General features: G+C 41.4%; 2 protein-coding genes across 8 annotated transcripts in view; one reads left to right on the forward strand and one right to left on the reverse strand.

Moving 5' to 3' along the window:
• Window positions 1–506: 506 nt before the first annotated feature.
• Window positions 507–9,792, reverse strand: TIMM21 (translocase of inner mitochondrial membrane 21 homolog (yeast)). 5 transcript variants are annotated; one of them, XM_008592609.1, is made up of 6 exons: window positions 9,220–9,792; window positions 4,200–4,262; window positions 4,001–4,098; window positions 1,741–1,814; window positions 1,274–1,325; window positions 507–1,075 (listed from the first exon to the last, which is right to left on the reverse strand). In XM_008592609.1, exons 1-6 carry the CDS (start codon window positions 9,518–9,520, stop codon window positions 917–919), a joined length of 747 nt encoding a protein of 248 aa, XP_008590831.1. In that variant the 5' UTR covers window positions 9,521–9,792; the 3' UTR covers window positions 507–916. The 5 variants fall into 5 exon arrangements, with proteins under 5 accessions (XP_008590831.1, XP_008590832.1, XP_008590835.1 ...); XM_008592612.1 differs by lacking the exons at window positions 507–1,075; window positions 1,274–1,325; window positions 1,741–1,814 and adding an exon at window positions 1,824–3,576; XM_008592610.1 differs by lacking the exons at window positions 1,741–1,814; window positions 4,001–4,098; window positions 4,200–4,262 and having other exon boundaries at window positions 1,274–1,654; window positions 9,314–9,788.
• Window positions 9,793–10,735: 943 nt separating this feature from the next.
• FBXO15 (F-box protein 15) overlaps window positions 10,736–16,058 on the forward strand; it is a 56,046-nt gene continuing 50,723 nt past the window's right edge. Inside the window, exon 1 of one of the 3 annotated variants that reach the window (XR_552022.1) lies at window positions 10,736–11,686. Coding sequence is in view for 2 of the 3 variants with exons in the window: in XM_008592614.1 (XP_008590836.1) it covers window positions 11,640–11,686 (47 nt within the window). In the remaining variant the exon portion in view is untranslated. The remainder of the gene's footprint in view (window positions 11,687–16,058) is intronic. The other 2 variants (XM_008592614.1, XM_008592615.1) reach the window with 2 other exon arrangements.

A 16,058-nucleotide genomic window follows, 5' to 3' on the forward strand; every position in this document is an offset into this window, starting at 1 on the left:
ATGCTTCTTTTGGCAGCATGAAGTGTTGGTGCGAGTTCTGAAGGGGACGGAGACACTTCATGAGTGCCTTCTATTGGCCAGGCACTTGCACCTGTCATCTCACTTGGTCACCCAAGCAAACCACAGAACAATGAGGTTTGACAAGGCTAAGGTACCTGCACAGGCCCACACACCTGCTGGGTAGACAGCCCAGGTCCACCCAGTTTTGGAGCAGGTACTTTTCCCAGTATGTATGAGGATGCTTGAAATGAAGTTTGTGGAAGGATTTGTTTTATCTTTTTAATTCTATTTTCCCATGAACTTTCTGAAGCACCCTTGTACAATGGTCTTAATTAATGGAGGAGGGAAATATGAGATAGATTCCTAAAAATCATACAATGTATGTATACAATCTTTCTGTGATAATTTTGAAGAAGGTATTTATCATTTGGTTTACCACAGTTCTCAAATATTTTCACATGTTCTTCTCAAGTCAGATTCCACAGTAAATGGAGGGAAGCTGCTTCTGACATCTTTTGGTTATTTTTAATTTCATTCTGCAGGCTTTATGCAGTCATACAATATAAAAAAGGCATATAATACTGAAATCTCTTTTCTTTATTTACCTGGCGTAAAATTTTCAGTAACAAAAATTTCTCATCGTAAAGATGTTAAGTAGAGCAGAAATGCAGAAATACCATTATGATCAACAAGTCAATGAAATAACATAACATATGCTTTATCTCATATTTTTTCCACAAGAAAACCTCTAATTTAGTTTGTCTAAATGCAATAAGTATCCTATTACATTAACTATAACCTATACACTTTTCCCTGTCTTCTTTTGAGAAGATTCTGGAAGACAGCAGAGAAGATGAGAGCAGTGAGTCTGGGCCACTCGACATCCATCAGGTAGCAGCATGCCTGCTTGATTCTCTTAATTATCTTGGAATCGATTATCTTCAATGACAATAGTTCTTCTAGGATAGGATTCAACATCTACGAATATATATCGAAAGTCACATTCACCACTTTGTGGGTTCTCTTTCACCTCCACGTGCACCGTTCCGTGCTTCCCTGGCTCGGAGCCCTCGATGTAGAATACTACGAATATATATCGAAAGTCACATTCACCACCTTGTGGGTTCTGAAAAAAAAGTATTTGCAGGGGTTATTTTCCTTTGTAGTGCTTAAATGCCACTGTGCCTGAATCCCTTGGCTCCCCAGCCATGAGGCTCACCTCTTTCACCTCCACGTGCACCGTTCCGTGCTTCCCTGGCTCGGAGCCCTCGATGTAGAATTTTACACGTGTGTGTTTCAGCCCGTCTTTTACATATTCAATAAAACTGACGTGCTGCCTCCGACCACGCCTGGTCATCTCCCCGTAACCTTTAACAGGCTCACCAAAGACACCGATCACCTCAGGATGTGATCTGCATTTTTCTAAGGCTTTCCCATATATCTTACTAGGACTGGATGAAGAAAAGAGTTCTTTGAAAACCGTGTAAAACAAGCCACCTGTAATGCTGATTCCCATAAGCACCACTATTAAGTAGGTAAAATCTCTTCCAGCCTCTTTCACTTTCTGTGACGTTGAGATGGCGGTTTCCCCGTTCTGACTTCTGTGCACAGACACTTGCTTACTGCTGTCCTCTGCTTTCTGGGGGCTCGGCCCCTCAAGAAAATGACAGAACTTAAGTCTAAGTTCCTTTCATTTAAAAATTACCCCCAAGCTGTCCAAACTCAAGCAAACTGTGGTACCTGACGTGCTGCCTCCGACCACGCCTGGTCATCTCCCCGTAGCCTTTAACAGGCTCACCAAAGACACCGATCACCTGCAGAATAAAGACAAATCTTCATTTACTGTTATTTTCTAAGCTTTGTAGGAAAATACTTTCTGACAAACCAAGTGACTTGTTTTAGGAAAACAAAACAAAACAGTAAGCCTAGAACCCTTTCAAAAACGAGGATCACAATCATGAAAAAACTGAAAAAAGAAAAGGTGATGCAAAAATCATTGGTAAATAATTTAAACAAATGTTTCATGCACAGAGATCAAAACATGAGAGGTTATGATGTTACTTGTAGTTTCAGAACAGTGTAGGTCCAAGTGCAGCTATTCCCAGTCCCCTCACAAAACCCAACAAAACAAGGGTTCAAATATTTCTCTATTAGCCCTTTATGGTTTGAAAGTAAAATGTATGAACATTTCTATGAGATAAAAATGATTTTTCCAGTCTTTAAACATAGTGTGCATGTGTGTGGGGGGGAGGACAAGTAATAATGACAATATTTAAAATAAACCAGATCTTAAGGTGTAAATCAATTTTTCCTAATGGGAAAATTTACATGAAGTAGAAATGCAGTTTTATTGACTTTAAAATACAAATACTTTAGAACTCTCCCTAAAAAATACAAATTTGATGTCAAATTTAAAAAATTTGGCCCTCAACTCTATAAAATTTTTCGTATTTTGTGTCTTCATTGAGTATCTTCAGCATGACATTTGCCAGGATAAATAAAAATGAAGGATATACAACAGATATTTAAGAACTCTGTAGCTGAAACAAATGAAACAAGTGTCCAAATAATTTACTAAATAAACACATCACTATCGGAACATTTGAATTTTCTATTTTTCAAGCAGGCATGGTGCTCTGCAAAAAGAAGGCCCTTAAAAAATGTTGACAAAAATGTTAAAGTTTATTATTTATCGAGCTCTTAGGCAGCAAATTATGACTTTAATGATATCTCACTCTTTGTGTTTATTGTGTGGAGTTTTGTTTTGTTCAAAATGCTGAAAATTCTATGAAAGGCTAAGCTTGTGAATAACACAGCAGCTCTTCACATCTTTCCTCACAGAGATTTGTCCTAACATTTACTGAGGTTATCACCCATGTTTATTTTTGTAGTCAGTAAAGAGTGTCTCTCAGACATAATTTGGACTCCCAATAGCTACAATGGGAACCTTCTGTATTCCCTGCTGATTTTTAACTCACTCAGGAATACTTCTCCCACTGTGCCTCCACCTCCACAGTTCCCACAGACTGCCAGGGGTCCAACTAGAGAAATCAGTGGATTTAAGAAGATGCCAGAGACCATGAGCTTCAATGGATGGAGCATTCAGAGCCAGTGCCCCAAGGAACACCAGCGCAGAGCGTATATGCTGAGCCATCCACGGATTATGTCCCTTTCCCCTTGCTAGGGATTAAAAGTCTAGGTCTCCCTGACATTCCTGCTTGGGCTGTGATATTTATGATGCTATCTGCCATTATCTTTCAAGGTGAGATAGTTAGGATTTCAGTGAGTACTTCTGCTCAGGGAGTAAGAAACCTGGCATCTTACAGGCTACCCTGTGCTATCTAAAGCCTTCCTTCTGCACAGAGTTCTTCAAAGAATTGAGGCAGCTTTTCTATATGTCTGTTCCTCCCAGGGAATGGCTGAGGCTAAAAGCGTAAGTTTTGGAATCAGACAAACCTAGATTCAGGTTCTGCTCTCCCACAGTGTTCGTGATGGAGCTACTTAAACTCTGTATCAGTTTCCCCTTCTGCAAACTGGAGATGAAAGTAGTACCCAATGCAAACGGTTTCTGTGAGACTTAATAAAGATGGTTCACTGAGACACTAAGCATATGCATGGCACGTAATACATTCAGCTACTGTCGACAATTACACTATGATTATGAGGCCAAGAATCTGGCTGTTTTTAAAAGACTAGAAATTTATCCCATGAGTTTGATACTTTGGTGTATTCTAAGCATTTAATATCTATGAACAACTAATAAAATGACTCTCTTGTACAATTAGGGTGAAAACATCCATACAATGACCTTTGGGTGCTCTTAATCAAAGTGTTTCAAGCACAGAACAAAGACCTAATAACATAATCACAATCCAACCACTGTGTACCATTATATGAATTTCACTAGTTTCAAAACTGTTACTTGAATTTCTCCCGCTGCCTTCTCCTCAACATTTCTCTTTAGCATCAGAGTCCATGTAAGTCAAGCTTGAGAACTAACCTCAGGATGTGATCTGCATTTTTCTAAGGCTTTCCCATATATCTTACTAGGACTGGATGAAGAAAAGAGTTCTTTGAAAATCGTGTAAAACAAGCCACCTGAAAATCACAGAAAAAAGAAGATGAAGGAAAGCAAGACCAAGACAAAAAGGTAAATTAAAAGGATATTTAGGGGTGTTATACTTGCTGTTTTTTGCAACCTGTAATGCTGATTCCCATAAGCACCACTATTAAGTAGGTAAAATCTCTTCCAGCCTCTTTCACTGTAAAGAGAAAACAGCAATGCGTTACACATGTGCTAGCTACAAGCAGGCGTGTTCGCTGCTCCATGTTTCTAGCAGGTGAAACACAAACTCAGGATCAAAGCCCGTGGGGTCCATGTGTCTTCTGCAGCAGTTGTTCTCAAATCCCTGTGCATCAGAACCTCAGAATTCTTGGAACAGGGCCTAGGAATCTATACTTTTATTATATTTAATATTATAATTTCAATACTGACTTATAGGATGAAGAGTTCCTTTTAACAAGTGATCCAGTCCCTCAGACTGGAAACACCTGTCACAAATTAGGCAACTCTGGACACAAATCTGCCATTCACAGATTAAGAAAAGCGTTTGCTTTGTCAACCAAAGGGACAAGAGACCAAAATGGTCATCAACTCTTAACAGTAATGTTCCCAAATGCCATTCCCTACCCTCCACCAACTGGTGCATAAAATAAAGACAGTTGAATTCAGCACAGGAATTTGGTTGGCCAGAAAGATTTATGAATTGAACAAACTTAAAAAATGAAGAATCAACACAGACAGTGTACTACTTATTTTTTTCAATCTAATTTAAGATGCACGTACTGATTAAATAGAAGTTCTGAGAATTAAATCCAATCAAGGCATTGTTATGGGACAGAATATATATGTATGTATAGCCATACATAAACACACACACTCATATACACCTATTTTCACATACATGCAAAGAGCTGTATAACAGTACAATCACAATGACACTTTTTCACTGATGCCAAAAAAGTGAATCATCTCATGTTATTATATTTACGGATTAATCTATTCAGCACATTAGAAACCCAGACTTCTTAAATAAAAATCTCTTACAATTTTTTTTTCAGAAAAACAACAGAATTTTAACACAGATTGTTGTTATTGTAATGTTTCCCCCACTTTTCCCTTTTGTACAAAAGCTTCTATTACTTTTATAAAACAACACTTATTTAAAAGTAGTCTTTAGCATAGCACAGTCCTTCAAGTTTTCAGTACAGTTTCCTAACTTAAAAGATGTGATTCAAATAATAAAAAGATTGTATCTGCCAGAATCTATGTAATTCATGGGAGTGATCCAAATAATTGTCACCACAAATTCAATCTCCTTACCAAGGTCCAGAAGTTGAGAGGCCTACAATGAGAACATCTCATTCTATTCTCTATTAATGTCACGGAATAACCATCAATAAATGTTAACCAGCCAGCTATGTATGAAGCCCCGAGTTGAGAATACAGTAACAACTGTACTAATAAGTAGCCATGTTTGTTCCTATTATCCAAATTCAGTCATTGGCCCCAGCACCTGGACTCCTGGTTGGCCCTCCCAACAGACTCATTCTTACCTTGCTTTGTGTACATGACAGATGGTCTTCTCTATTCAATCACAAACAGCTACTGTGTATCTACTATGTGTAAAGCTGAATATTATCCATATTCCATACATTTTAAAAACTTCTGTTCAAGTGTTACTTTATAGCTGTCTCCAGTGGAAGCTGCTCACTCCCTACCTTTCTCTTCTTGACCCTTTCAGAGTTGGCTCATTTCTCCCTGTTAAAGGTTAGCACTTCCTCCTTCTTGAAGATGAGGGGCGGGTGGTGTTTCTGCCTAGCAAGGCACGTGCCCCCCTCAGGAGGTTCTTCCACTTCCCCTCCTGGCCAAGTTACAACGTAAGTCACATGTGAGCTGGGAGAACTCATACAGCTGTATGTTTAAGGGTGGTATAACAAGGAGCAAAGAACACAAAACCGGCTCAGAGCACTGTCCTGTGATGAAGAATTCAACAATCAGGTGAGCACCTGAGGACTGATACACAACTAGGTTTGCTCCTGGAAACATGGAGACAGTGACTGGTCCACATTAAGGGGAGAAAAAATGCCAGAACAGACGTGGCAAACTGTGGAGAAAATGCTCAACAGGCTCAGAGCCTGAAAACCCACCAGCTGACTATGTTCCCTAGGAGAGCATGAAGGACACTGTTTACCAGAGCTGTAAAGAAGTCACAGGAACACTGTTACAGAGCAGAATTCCCTGACAGCCATGGGGATGAAAGAACGACCTGCAGAGAGCAACAGAGATGATTACTAGAATGCAGTGTTCTCAAGGGTAAGACTGATGGGCAGCTGACAAGCATATTGCTCAGTTATATATATCATGAGGAATTAATTACGATGATCAGGAGGCTGAAGACAGCCACTCTAAAGCAAAGTCATGATCACTACCCCAGTTTCTGCACCTGAGCCAGTTTTCATACCTGGAACCCATTTACTGAAGGTCTCTCGTGTGGGACCTGAATAAATGTATGATTTCCCTGGTACTTTACCAAGGGACTTGTAGCTATCAACCTGGACACAGAGTCTGTGCTGACAATGATACCCAAAGATCTGAAGAGTCATTGTGCGTGTTCTCCGCATGAAGCCCCGCCCCGCCCCGCCCCTTCCCCTGCTAGGTGCGTAGGGGGCCATGTAATAAACAGTGTAGCTTGTAAGAAGGTTTTCCCACTCTGACTTCTGTGCCAGGGACTTATCTGGTAGTCATTCCCCTGATTTCCAAATGTGTAATCGTAATGAATACAGTAAGTCATGGGCAACAACCACCCCTACTTTAGCTCCTTTGGAGGTGGGTTAAGAGCTATCACAGAGGAAAAAGTTGAATGGGAACCTCTGAAATTGTCCCAACTGACCAAGATAGTAAATCAAAAACAGGATCACATCTAAGGGGGAATGGCAGAAAAAGTGCTATTCTTGAAGACCTAAAGATACAGGGGCAGTGGTTCCCATCATATTCCCATGTTAATTCACCAGGCTTTGCCTTACAAAAACCAGAGAGAGGCTAGAGAATGATAGCAGTTCACTGCAAACTCAACCAAGTAGTAGCCCCAATACAGATGCAATGCTAGATGCGGTAACTTTATGGGAACACAATAGCACAGCCTAATGATCTGAAGAATGCCTTCTTTTCCATCTCTACTGAGAAGCAGCAGCAGTAGTATGTAGTAACATGAAACAGATAATAGTTACATTTATGGTCATGCCAGGATTTGCTAATTCTCCCACGATCTGTCATAGTCTCAAGGGTCCAGAACCTTCTGGATCTGGGCTGTCCAATATAGTAGCCACTAGTCATTCATGGTGTTTTAATCCGTTTTGTGTTGCTATAACAGAATACCCGAGACTGGGTAATTTATAAGGAAAAGAGGTTTATTTGGCTTACGATTCTGGGACAGCTGCATCTAGCACGGGCCTCAGGCTGCTTCTACTCATGGCGGAAAGTGGCAGACAGCCGGTGGGTACAAGCAGATCACATGGCGAGAGGAAGCAAGAGAGAGAGAGAAGGTTCTAGGGTCTTTGTAAGCAACGAGCTCTCGCGGGAACTAATTGAGCGAGAACTCACTCATTAATCTCCCTTCCCCCATGGAGAGCATTAATCCATTCATGAGGGATCCACCCCCATGACTCAATCAGTTTCCAACACTGCCACATTGGAGATCAAATTTCCACATGAGTTTTGGAGGGGACATCACATCCAAACTCCATCACATGGCTATTTTAGTTAGTTAAAATTGAACAAATTCAGTTCCTGAGTCACACCAGCAACATTTCAAGTGCTCAGTAGCCACATGTGGCTAGTGGCTACCATATCGGAATGTACAGATATAGAACATTTCCATCATTGCAGAAAGTTTTATTTGGACAATGCTGTGACATTCAGTAGAATATCACACTTGTCTACTATATCTATGCCATCATGTTAGAGCTAATAAGTAACAAGTGGCAAGTGTATTAGAAGGTTTCATAAGATGTGTGCTCCAAGTGTGAGTGATGGGCCCAACAGAGATTCAGAGGCTTGCCAACCACATCAGTGAAACTCATAGTGGTACACTGGAGCACATCAGGACATCCTATCCCAAGAAATAAATTATTGCATCTTCTACCTACCACAATGCTTGATAAGCCTTTGGATTCTAGAGGCAGCATATTCCACATTTGGGAATACTGCACTCACTGAGTAACAAGGACGGCTATCACCTGTGAAAGAGGTCCAGGTTAGGGAAGGGCTCTGCAGCAGGGCCAGCCTGCAGTGCAAGCAGCACTACTGCTTGAGCTAGATGACCTGACATACATGCTGTTTGACACTTCCATGTCTTTCACCTCTGAATAAGGCCTGTCCTTCATGCTGAACTGCTGTTATGAATGAAACCCTAGATTATATTTTTGACATATTCAGCAGACTACAAAACAATTAGTAAGATACAATTCAAGTTTTTTGGTAAAAAATTATTAGAAAGTACATGCATTGAAATGACACAAACCCAAATATTAATAGTCGTCTTTGCATGATATAATCATGGGTGTTTGAATCACTTTCTTTGCCTCCTGTTATTTTTGTGACATGAAGAAATATACCATAAAAAAATTAAAATACATGTGAAAACATCTCTGACTTCCCTGAGAAAATTTCATTTCATCCTATTTCATACGTTCTATTACTGCACATAACATCTGAGGGCAAGGAATGTTTTCAACATCTTTAATTATGTAATCTATAGAGTCTAACAATATCTGAATACAACAGCAGTTACTCAACAAACGTGTTTATTGAGGTGAACTACATAGTTTTCACTATTATGACTCACAAATCTCTTTTTTCTATTTATCGTATCCAATTACTCTCTATTACATACACCAGAACTAACAAAAGTTGAGAAAAACTTCCTAGACATAATGCAACAAAGTTTTTTCAAATTCAGGATCACCTTTCGAATCTGAGTCCAAATTTGTGAGGAAAATTTTAGTCTTATTCTCCGGTCCTGAATTGTGTTTAACAGTTCTACTTTTTAATTTGCATGAATTGTTTTGCCATTTTTAGTGAATCTGGTGTAAAAGGGCATTGGCAGCTCCTGTCACGTTTGTTGGAAGACTGATCACTACAAAAGTATTCCTTTTTACCTTTCTGTGACGTTGAGATGGCGGTTTCCCCGCTCTGACTTCTGTGCACAGACACTTGCTTACTGCTGTCCTCTGCTTTCTGGGGGCTCGGCCCCTGCGTCCAGATGGTTTTCTGGGTGACCCCAAAGATACATCTAGGTCGCACCGTTTTCTTCGGCTCTCGAAGCTCCCATCCCAAAGCGGGCCCAGTCTTCATGCAAGCTTTAAGCACGAAGTGTGGCAAAAACAATCGCTTCCCCGAGGACCTGTGCAGCTTCTCCGTATACCATACAGCTCGTAGAAAAGTACAAATCATGTTCATAGAAAACTGTTCCGCTTAGGAACGATGCTCACTACCATTAGCAAAGCTTCACGATCCACTACACACCCAGCCAGACACGTACTCAAGTCTACACACTCGCATTACACGGCGTGTTAGGCAAAAACGCTAGCTCCAGCAGCGTATACTAAACGAAAAGTCTCCCGAGAGAAACTGATGTCCATTTTCCTTTCTGTCCTCTTTTTATTTTAATTAAATGCTAGGATTACTTTCCAGGCTGACATTCACACTCTGCCCGCCATGCCTTTGCAAGGTCACCTGGGAACCCCTAGGAATTCTGGGAACAGGGGTTTGAGGCTCTCACTTTCAACAGCGTTGCCGCAGTGGGAGAAGGTACAAGGGACTACATCTCCCACAAGGCAAGGCGGCCAGAGCCGGCGCTTGCCTTTTCTGCACCTCCCAGACGCCTTTGCGCGGGCCGCCTGCGCATGCGCCCCACGTCCTCGGTTAGTCAGGACCGTGGGGGAGGGGGCGGGGAAGTCTGCTTCAGTTCCTGCGTACTAGAAGTGGGACTTGCAGAAGTCAAATTAGCGATTACAAACTGCTTGTTCTCGTGACCCTTCTAGAGAGGATTGCGTAAGCTGGGAAATTCCCCATCTGATTATGGCTTTGCCGTTCCTCATCGATAAATAATTTAGTTTTTGCGTTTTAGTTCCATCTCCAGAAAAACCAAACAGTAAACGGCCAGCAAGTGGAGTTGAATGACGCCGCCACAAGCAGGCGAGGATGCCTTAAACTCCGAGCGGCGGGCGTGCCGCCTGGCGCCCTCTGTGTCATAACGTCACGGCATCGGAAAGAAGCCGAGCCCCAGAGGTTTCTAGAACACCGCTCTGTGAGGCGGCGTTAATGCCTGCCGAGTCTCCGGGTTTGCCTGCGAGCTCGCGCGGGTACTAGGCCGTCTGCACATCTGCGCACGCGCACGGGGACGTGGCGCGCCTCAGTTCAACCGTCGCGGGGGCGTAGCGCGCCTCATTTCAACCGTCGCTGGGGCCGGTGAGCTCCTCCCTTCCCCGGTCTGCCCCCGGGCGGTCCCTGAGGGGTATCTATGGCGACCGGACGTGGTCGGTTCCTGAAGCAGCGCTGGCTCGGTCTCCAGGCGGTGCAGCGGACCCTCCGTGGCGCGGCGTCGGGGAGTGTCGCGGAGGCCGTGGGGCCCGCTGGGACCTCCGGGTTCAGGTGACAGTCGGGGGCCGCGGCTGGGGTCCGTCCGGTGGGGGAAACTCCTCTTTGCCCCCACCCTCCCACCGCCATTCTTTCCAGTGTATTTTCATTCTGCTCTGGTCCATGGCTCATTTTAATGGGGGAAAGATTTGGAAGAGCAGCTGAAAGAAATCCATTCAACCTGGAAATGTGGGATACCCCAGTTAAGACACAAATAGCGTAGCTTCCCGAGGACATTATCCTTTCGTACGTCCGGATAGTAGGCACTGCGGGAGCGTGGCAAGCCCCTCTGTGCTTCCCCGTGTCTGTCTGGCAGGGAGCCTGCGGGCAGAGGGATGCGCTGCAGGCGCGAGGACAGGTGCAGACCGCCAGTCTCCGCCTGCTGAAAGTCCCCGCCTGCTGAAAGTCCCCGCCTGCTGAAGGTCCCCGCCTGCTGAAAGTCCCCGCCTGCAGTCCTGCTCCTCCAGGACGCGTGCCCGAAGTTCACTTGTGCTTTGCTCCAGTGTTAGTATTTTTGTTCCTCCGGAACTGGGAATCACCTTTCGTCTTTTTTATGACCTTATAACTTAGAGAAGTGGAATCTACGCATCAAAATCCCATCGATTGTCTCTCCCGCCCATGTCTCCTGAATGGAGCACACACCACCTCTCAGCAGATAACTCTTGTCGGGCGGGTTGGTCTGGGGGTTTCTTTTCCTGGGCAGCACTTTCTGCAGTCTGATGTCAGGGCCAAGTTACTTTCTAGACAGCCACGCCTTGATGCTCAACTCTTAATCCTATTCTGCCGGTTTCCCTAGCTAGGTGTAGGGGCCTGTTGTATTCTTGTCCTGGTGCCTAGAGGCGCGTCTCTTCCATTTTTCTTGGCGTTCCCTGGAACTGAAGGTGCTTCTCTGCTACAGTGAGAGAGAAGGCAACTTTGAGGAGTGAGATAGGAAAGGGGCATGCAGCAGGAGGCTGCATCTGCTTTCGGAAGGAGTAAAATGATCCGGTATGTCACTGTCAACGTGCTATAATGGTTCCTTATAAAATTCCTCTCATTTTATCGTATGTTGTCCCTAGACCTGTATCCATCACCCCAGTAAGTTTACAAGGTGGAGAGATAATGCCAAGAACAGTTTACATTCTTAAGGCTTATCTTTTTGCTTCTAAGGCTCCTTGGCTTGTAGCTGTAAGAAGTCTTGCATATTTTGCCTTTTAATAAACCAAATGTGTATGTTTGAGCATAAAAAGGGGTTCTATTACTAGTTTAATTAAGTTTTGTAGTTTTGTTGTTTTTTCGCTGAATCTCCAGGACTATGTCTCATGTCTCCATAACCTCGATTTCAGAAGCACAGCCCTGTTCCTCAGTGTCGTGACAGTTCTTAATTGAAAAGCTGTAATCCTAGACATACCACAGGCCTTGTGACAGTGCCTGCAAAAATTCTATTACGTAAGACTGAATTTAAATAGGAAACTTGAACTTGTAATCAATTTGCCACTATGCCACTGTTATTAGTCTTTATATAGTGTTCTGTTGGGGGGAAGCAGAATGATTTTATGTGATGAATCTTTTATTCTTTCGTAAATTGAGTGAACTTCCTGGTGGAACGATATAGAGTTCCTGTCACTATACCTGCCATAGGAACCTGCATTTCAACCTGTAATCTGGAGATATATACATTCTTTTTGGTAAAGAAAAGTCAGCTGCTAGGAACACAATGATTGGCTATGGTCTAAGCAGGTGGTTATTTTTAATGTCTCATTGTGGAAAATTAGATGTTAATAAGTAATCAGTGGTTCCCTTTTTAACACAAAATGTGAATATGTAAGTAGCACAAACTAAGAAATATGGCAGAAAGCATATCAAGTTGGCTTAATTTGTAACTGGCTTGATTTACTATATATTAAAAATCAGGGACATACATTTTATTTTATTTTATTTTATTTTTTTATTTTTTTTTTTTGTCTTTTGTCTGTTTTTTCCGTGTCCGGCAACGGATCGCAACCCTCAGTAAAATATTGATCTTATTTAAAGTTATCAGACAAAAATCTGTTACTTAAAAAATTTTTTTTAAACTAAATGTTTTTTTACTAAGTATATCAGTATATGCGTACACTTAACCTTGTAGACATAGATCTGCATGAGGGCATGCATGGAACTTATTGATTAGTTAATTGTGTGGCCCTTAGAAATGTGCATTTGGTTTATTTTATGTAGAAATGGGGATGTGCTTTCAATAGTCCCAAAAGTTATATTAAGATGTTTAATCCTATCTAAGATTTGGTAAAAAGAGCTCTGAAAAGACAGGAGATGAGGTCTTTGGGGTTTTCTGCCTCTGGCTTGGGACCTTAAACATGTTCCCTTTATTGACTCGTTAGAGCCTTAGTCTTCTAATCTGTGAAATGAGGGACTCTATGAGATCTATTTTAACTGTGGAAAAACAAAACAGCAAAAGTAGGCTGTAACATTTTTAAAGTGTGAAAGCATGTTTGTAATAAAAAGTCCTTCGTATTGCAATTAAAGGCGGATGAAATAAGTTTTAAAGCATTTAGCATATTACCCTGTTTAGAGTATGTGATTAAGAAGTATTTGCAGAATTGAATAAATAACTGTTAAATGTTTTAGTCAAAGATGGGCATATTCATTTGCTATTGGATTTGGGATTCAGATTAGGGAAAAGACTTTGGTACTTTAAACAAACAAACAAAAACTAGAACCAAACAGGATTTACTTGCTTGATTAATTTAAAACTGTCTTTGAGTGGGAGAGTTATAGCATGATTTTGAGGAATCCAAAATTGTAAGTAAAATCATATTTTATGTATTTTTTATGTGCATGTATTTGTGAAACAGGTGATTTTATTTACTTCATGAGAGTTTTCACAGTAGTCTTTCATAAGTTCTGGATAAGTAAGTTAATCTTCTCAGTAAGAACTTGTTGATGGACTGAACCAGTAGGTTTGAAACATTTGAACATCCTGGACTGTGCTTCTCAAATGGGTAGGTGCTAGTGGACAGGGGATACACAGGGCATCTTCCTGGTGTGTAAAATTAACACAAAGGTTTTTGGGGAAAATGTTATTAATTTAGCAGGTATTTATTGAATGCTGTTTGTATGCCAGGCATGTTGTGGGTGCTGAATAATCAAAACTTTTGCAGTGTACCTGCATATGTGACCAAAACTTATGCAGTGTACTTGCACATGTGGAGTTTACATTCCAACAATAGTAAACAAGACAGATAGTAAAGTGTACAGTGTTGGAGGGTGATATGTGCCAAGGAGAAAAAATATGGAAAGGGCATAAAATGTGTATGTGTAGGGTTTGGATTGCAGTTTCAGATAGCATGGTCAAGGAAGGTCTCAGTGGGACGGTGACATTTGAATAAATGCCTGAAAGAGGTGAGGGATCATGCCATGCAGACACCTGGAAGACAGCATGGACCTATTTCTGTTTCAGACACTTTCACCTGTGATGAATCTGTATTTTTGACAGAACATTGTTAAGTATATGGAGGCCGTACAGATTAACCCATCCCTATAATTTTTCTAGTATTTTTTTCTCAGTGCAGACAACTTTGAGATGATTACAGGATTACTTGAGTGTACTACCTGGACACATTTTCTTCCTGTAGAGTATGTTACTAGAGGTGGAATTTCTGGCTTAAAAAATTTATGTGCCTTGCAAGGATCTTGGTTCATACCACCAGATTTGACTTTCCATGAAGCTTGTACCACTTTCTCTTATTCTACCAGCAGTGAATTAAAATACCTGTTTCTCTGTAACATAGCCAACATGAGCCCTTATCATTTATTTGGTCTTTGCCAATTTTCTAGATTAAAATTGATGCATTGTATTAATTTGCTTTTCTTTGGTTCTCTTGGAAAGGTCTAGGGTAATAGCTTTTATTTTTCTGGCATCATTTTATTGAGGAAATATGTAATGACAAAAAGCTGTTAACAATTTTGTAATACTCTTAAATAAATTTACATTTGATTAACCACAACAATATTTCTTTATATTAAAAAAAATAGTATATTTAAGTGAGAGATATTACTTAGTCTTCATGTAATATCTAGGGTGTATATGAACTCACAGGCTTTTTGGTACAATCCCTCACACTCCCATGGGTCTGAGGGTCACAGGATGGGAACTCCTGATAGAAATTGTTATTATTTGATGGAAGAATAATAGAAGTTCTTTTTACTTAGAGTTTAAGTGTTCAGAAACCTTTGTCAGGGCCGGACCCGTGGCTCACTCAGGAGAGTGTGGTGCTTGTAGCGTCGAGGCCGCGGGTTCGGATCCTGTATAGGGATGGTCGGTGCACTCGCTGGCTGAGCATGGTGCAGACAACACTGTGCCAAGGGTTGCAATCCCCTTACCAGTCAGAGGGAAAAAAAAATAATAAACCTTTGTCAATTGAAGATGTTTTATCTTCGAATATGTAATATAGGTCAATATAGACTTTATAAGAGTAATTAACCATTGTAAAATAATGCTTCATATAATTTTAGAATGTATTCTTTATAAATAAGGTTTGCTTACTGTGTTGACTAGAGTGCGCCCCTTCCCACCCCAAATTGATGTCTACCAGGAACCTCAGGCCTTTATTTGCATATAAGGTCTTTGCAGATGTAATTAGTTAAGTTGAAGTCATACCGGATTAGGGTGGGTCCTAAATACAATATGAATGATGTCCTTATAGGAAGAGACACAGGTGAACAAGCACAGAGGGAAGGTGGAGGCAGATATTGAAGTGATACCACCATAGCTGAAGAACACCAAAGACTGCCAGCAGCCACCGAAACAAAGAAAGGCTCTTCCCTGGTGCCTCCAGAGGGAGCGCGGGCCTGCTGACTGACACCTTGAGTTTGAACTTCTTGCCTGTAGGATGTGAGACAATAAATTACCTGGTTTGTGGTACTGTGATAAGGTAGCCCTAGGAAACTAATATAATTAGGAAATTGTGTTTTACTTCTGATTACTGTGTTAGGTCAATGGAGTCAGAACTTTCTGCTGTGGAAATTTTGTTTAAACAAAATTGTCACCAAGTACAAAAATATATAATGGGTAGAATTCTCTGATTAAGGGGCAAAGTGGGGAGAGGGCATTGCAAAACTTTCCAAACTAGCATCTCTCCTTGTTCTCTCTCCACCTTTCCTTCCTGCTCTGCGGAGCACAAGTGGAAAACCACAGGACTGGCCTAACTTGAAAACATTGGCTAGAAAAGTAGATAAGACAAAAGTCACAGTGAATGCCTTTTGCTGAAGCAGGAATGGAGAGGCATGTGTAGCCAGCATTTTTTTTTTTTTTTTTAACCTCAGTGCTTTTGTTACCCTCCAGGATCTCAGAAAGTTTGCTTTATTCAGTCTCTCTTCCGTG

This window comes from Galeopterus variegatus, unplaced genomic scaffold (genome assembly GCF_000696425.1).
Source record: "Galeopterus variegatus unplaced genomic scaffold, G_variegatus-3.0.2 Scaffold8103, whole genome shotgun sequence".
Classification (NCBI taxonomy): Eukaryota; Metazoa; Chordata; class Mammalia; order Dermoptera; family Cynocephalidae; genus Galeopterus; species Galeopterus variegatus.

Coding starts and splice junctions, on each gene's coding strand:
- TIMM21 (XM_008592613.1), bottom strand. CDS start 9,520: ATGAACATGATTTGTACTTTTCTACGAGCTGTATGGTATACGGAGAAG. Junction 1,640..9,295: donor AGGGGCCGAGCCCCCAGAAA/GCAGAGGACAGC, acceptor CCGAGCCCCCAG/AAAGCAGAGGACAGCAGTAA. Junction 1,031..1,228: donor ACGGAACGGTGCACGTGGAG/GTGAAAGAGGTG, acceptor GTGCACGTGGAG/GTGAAAGAGAACCCACAAAG.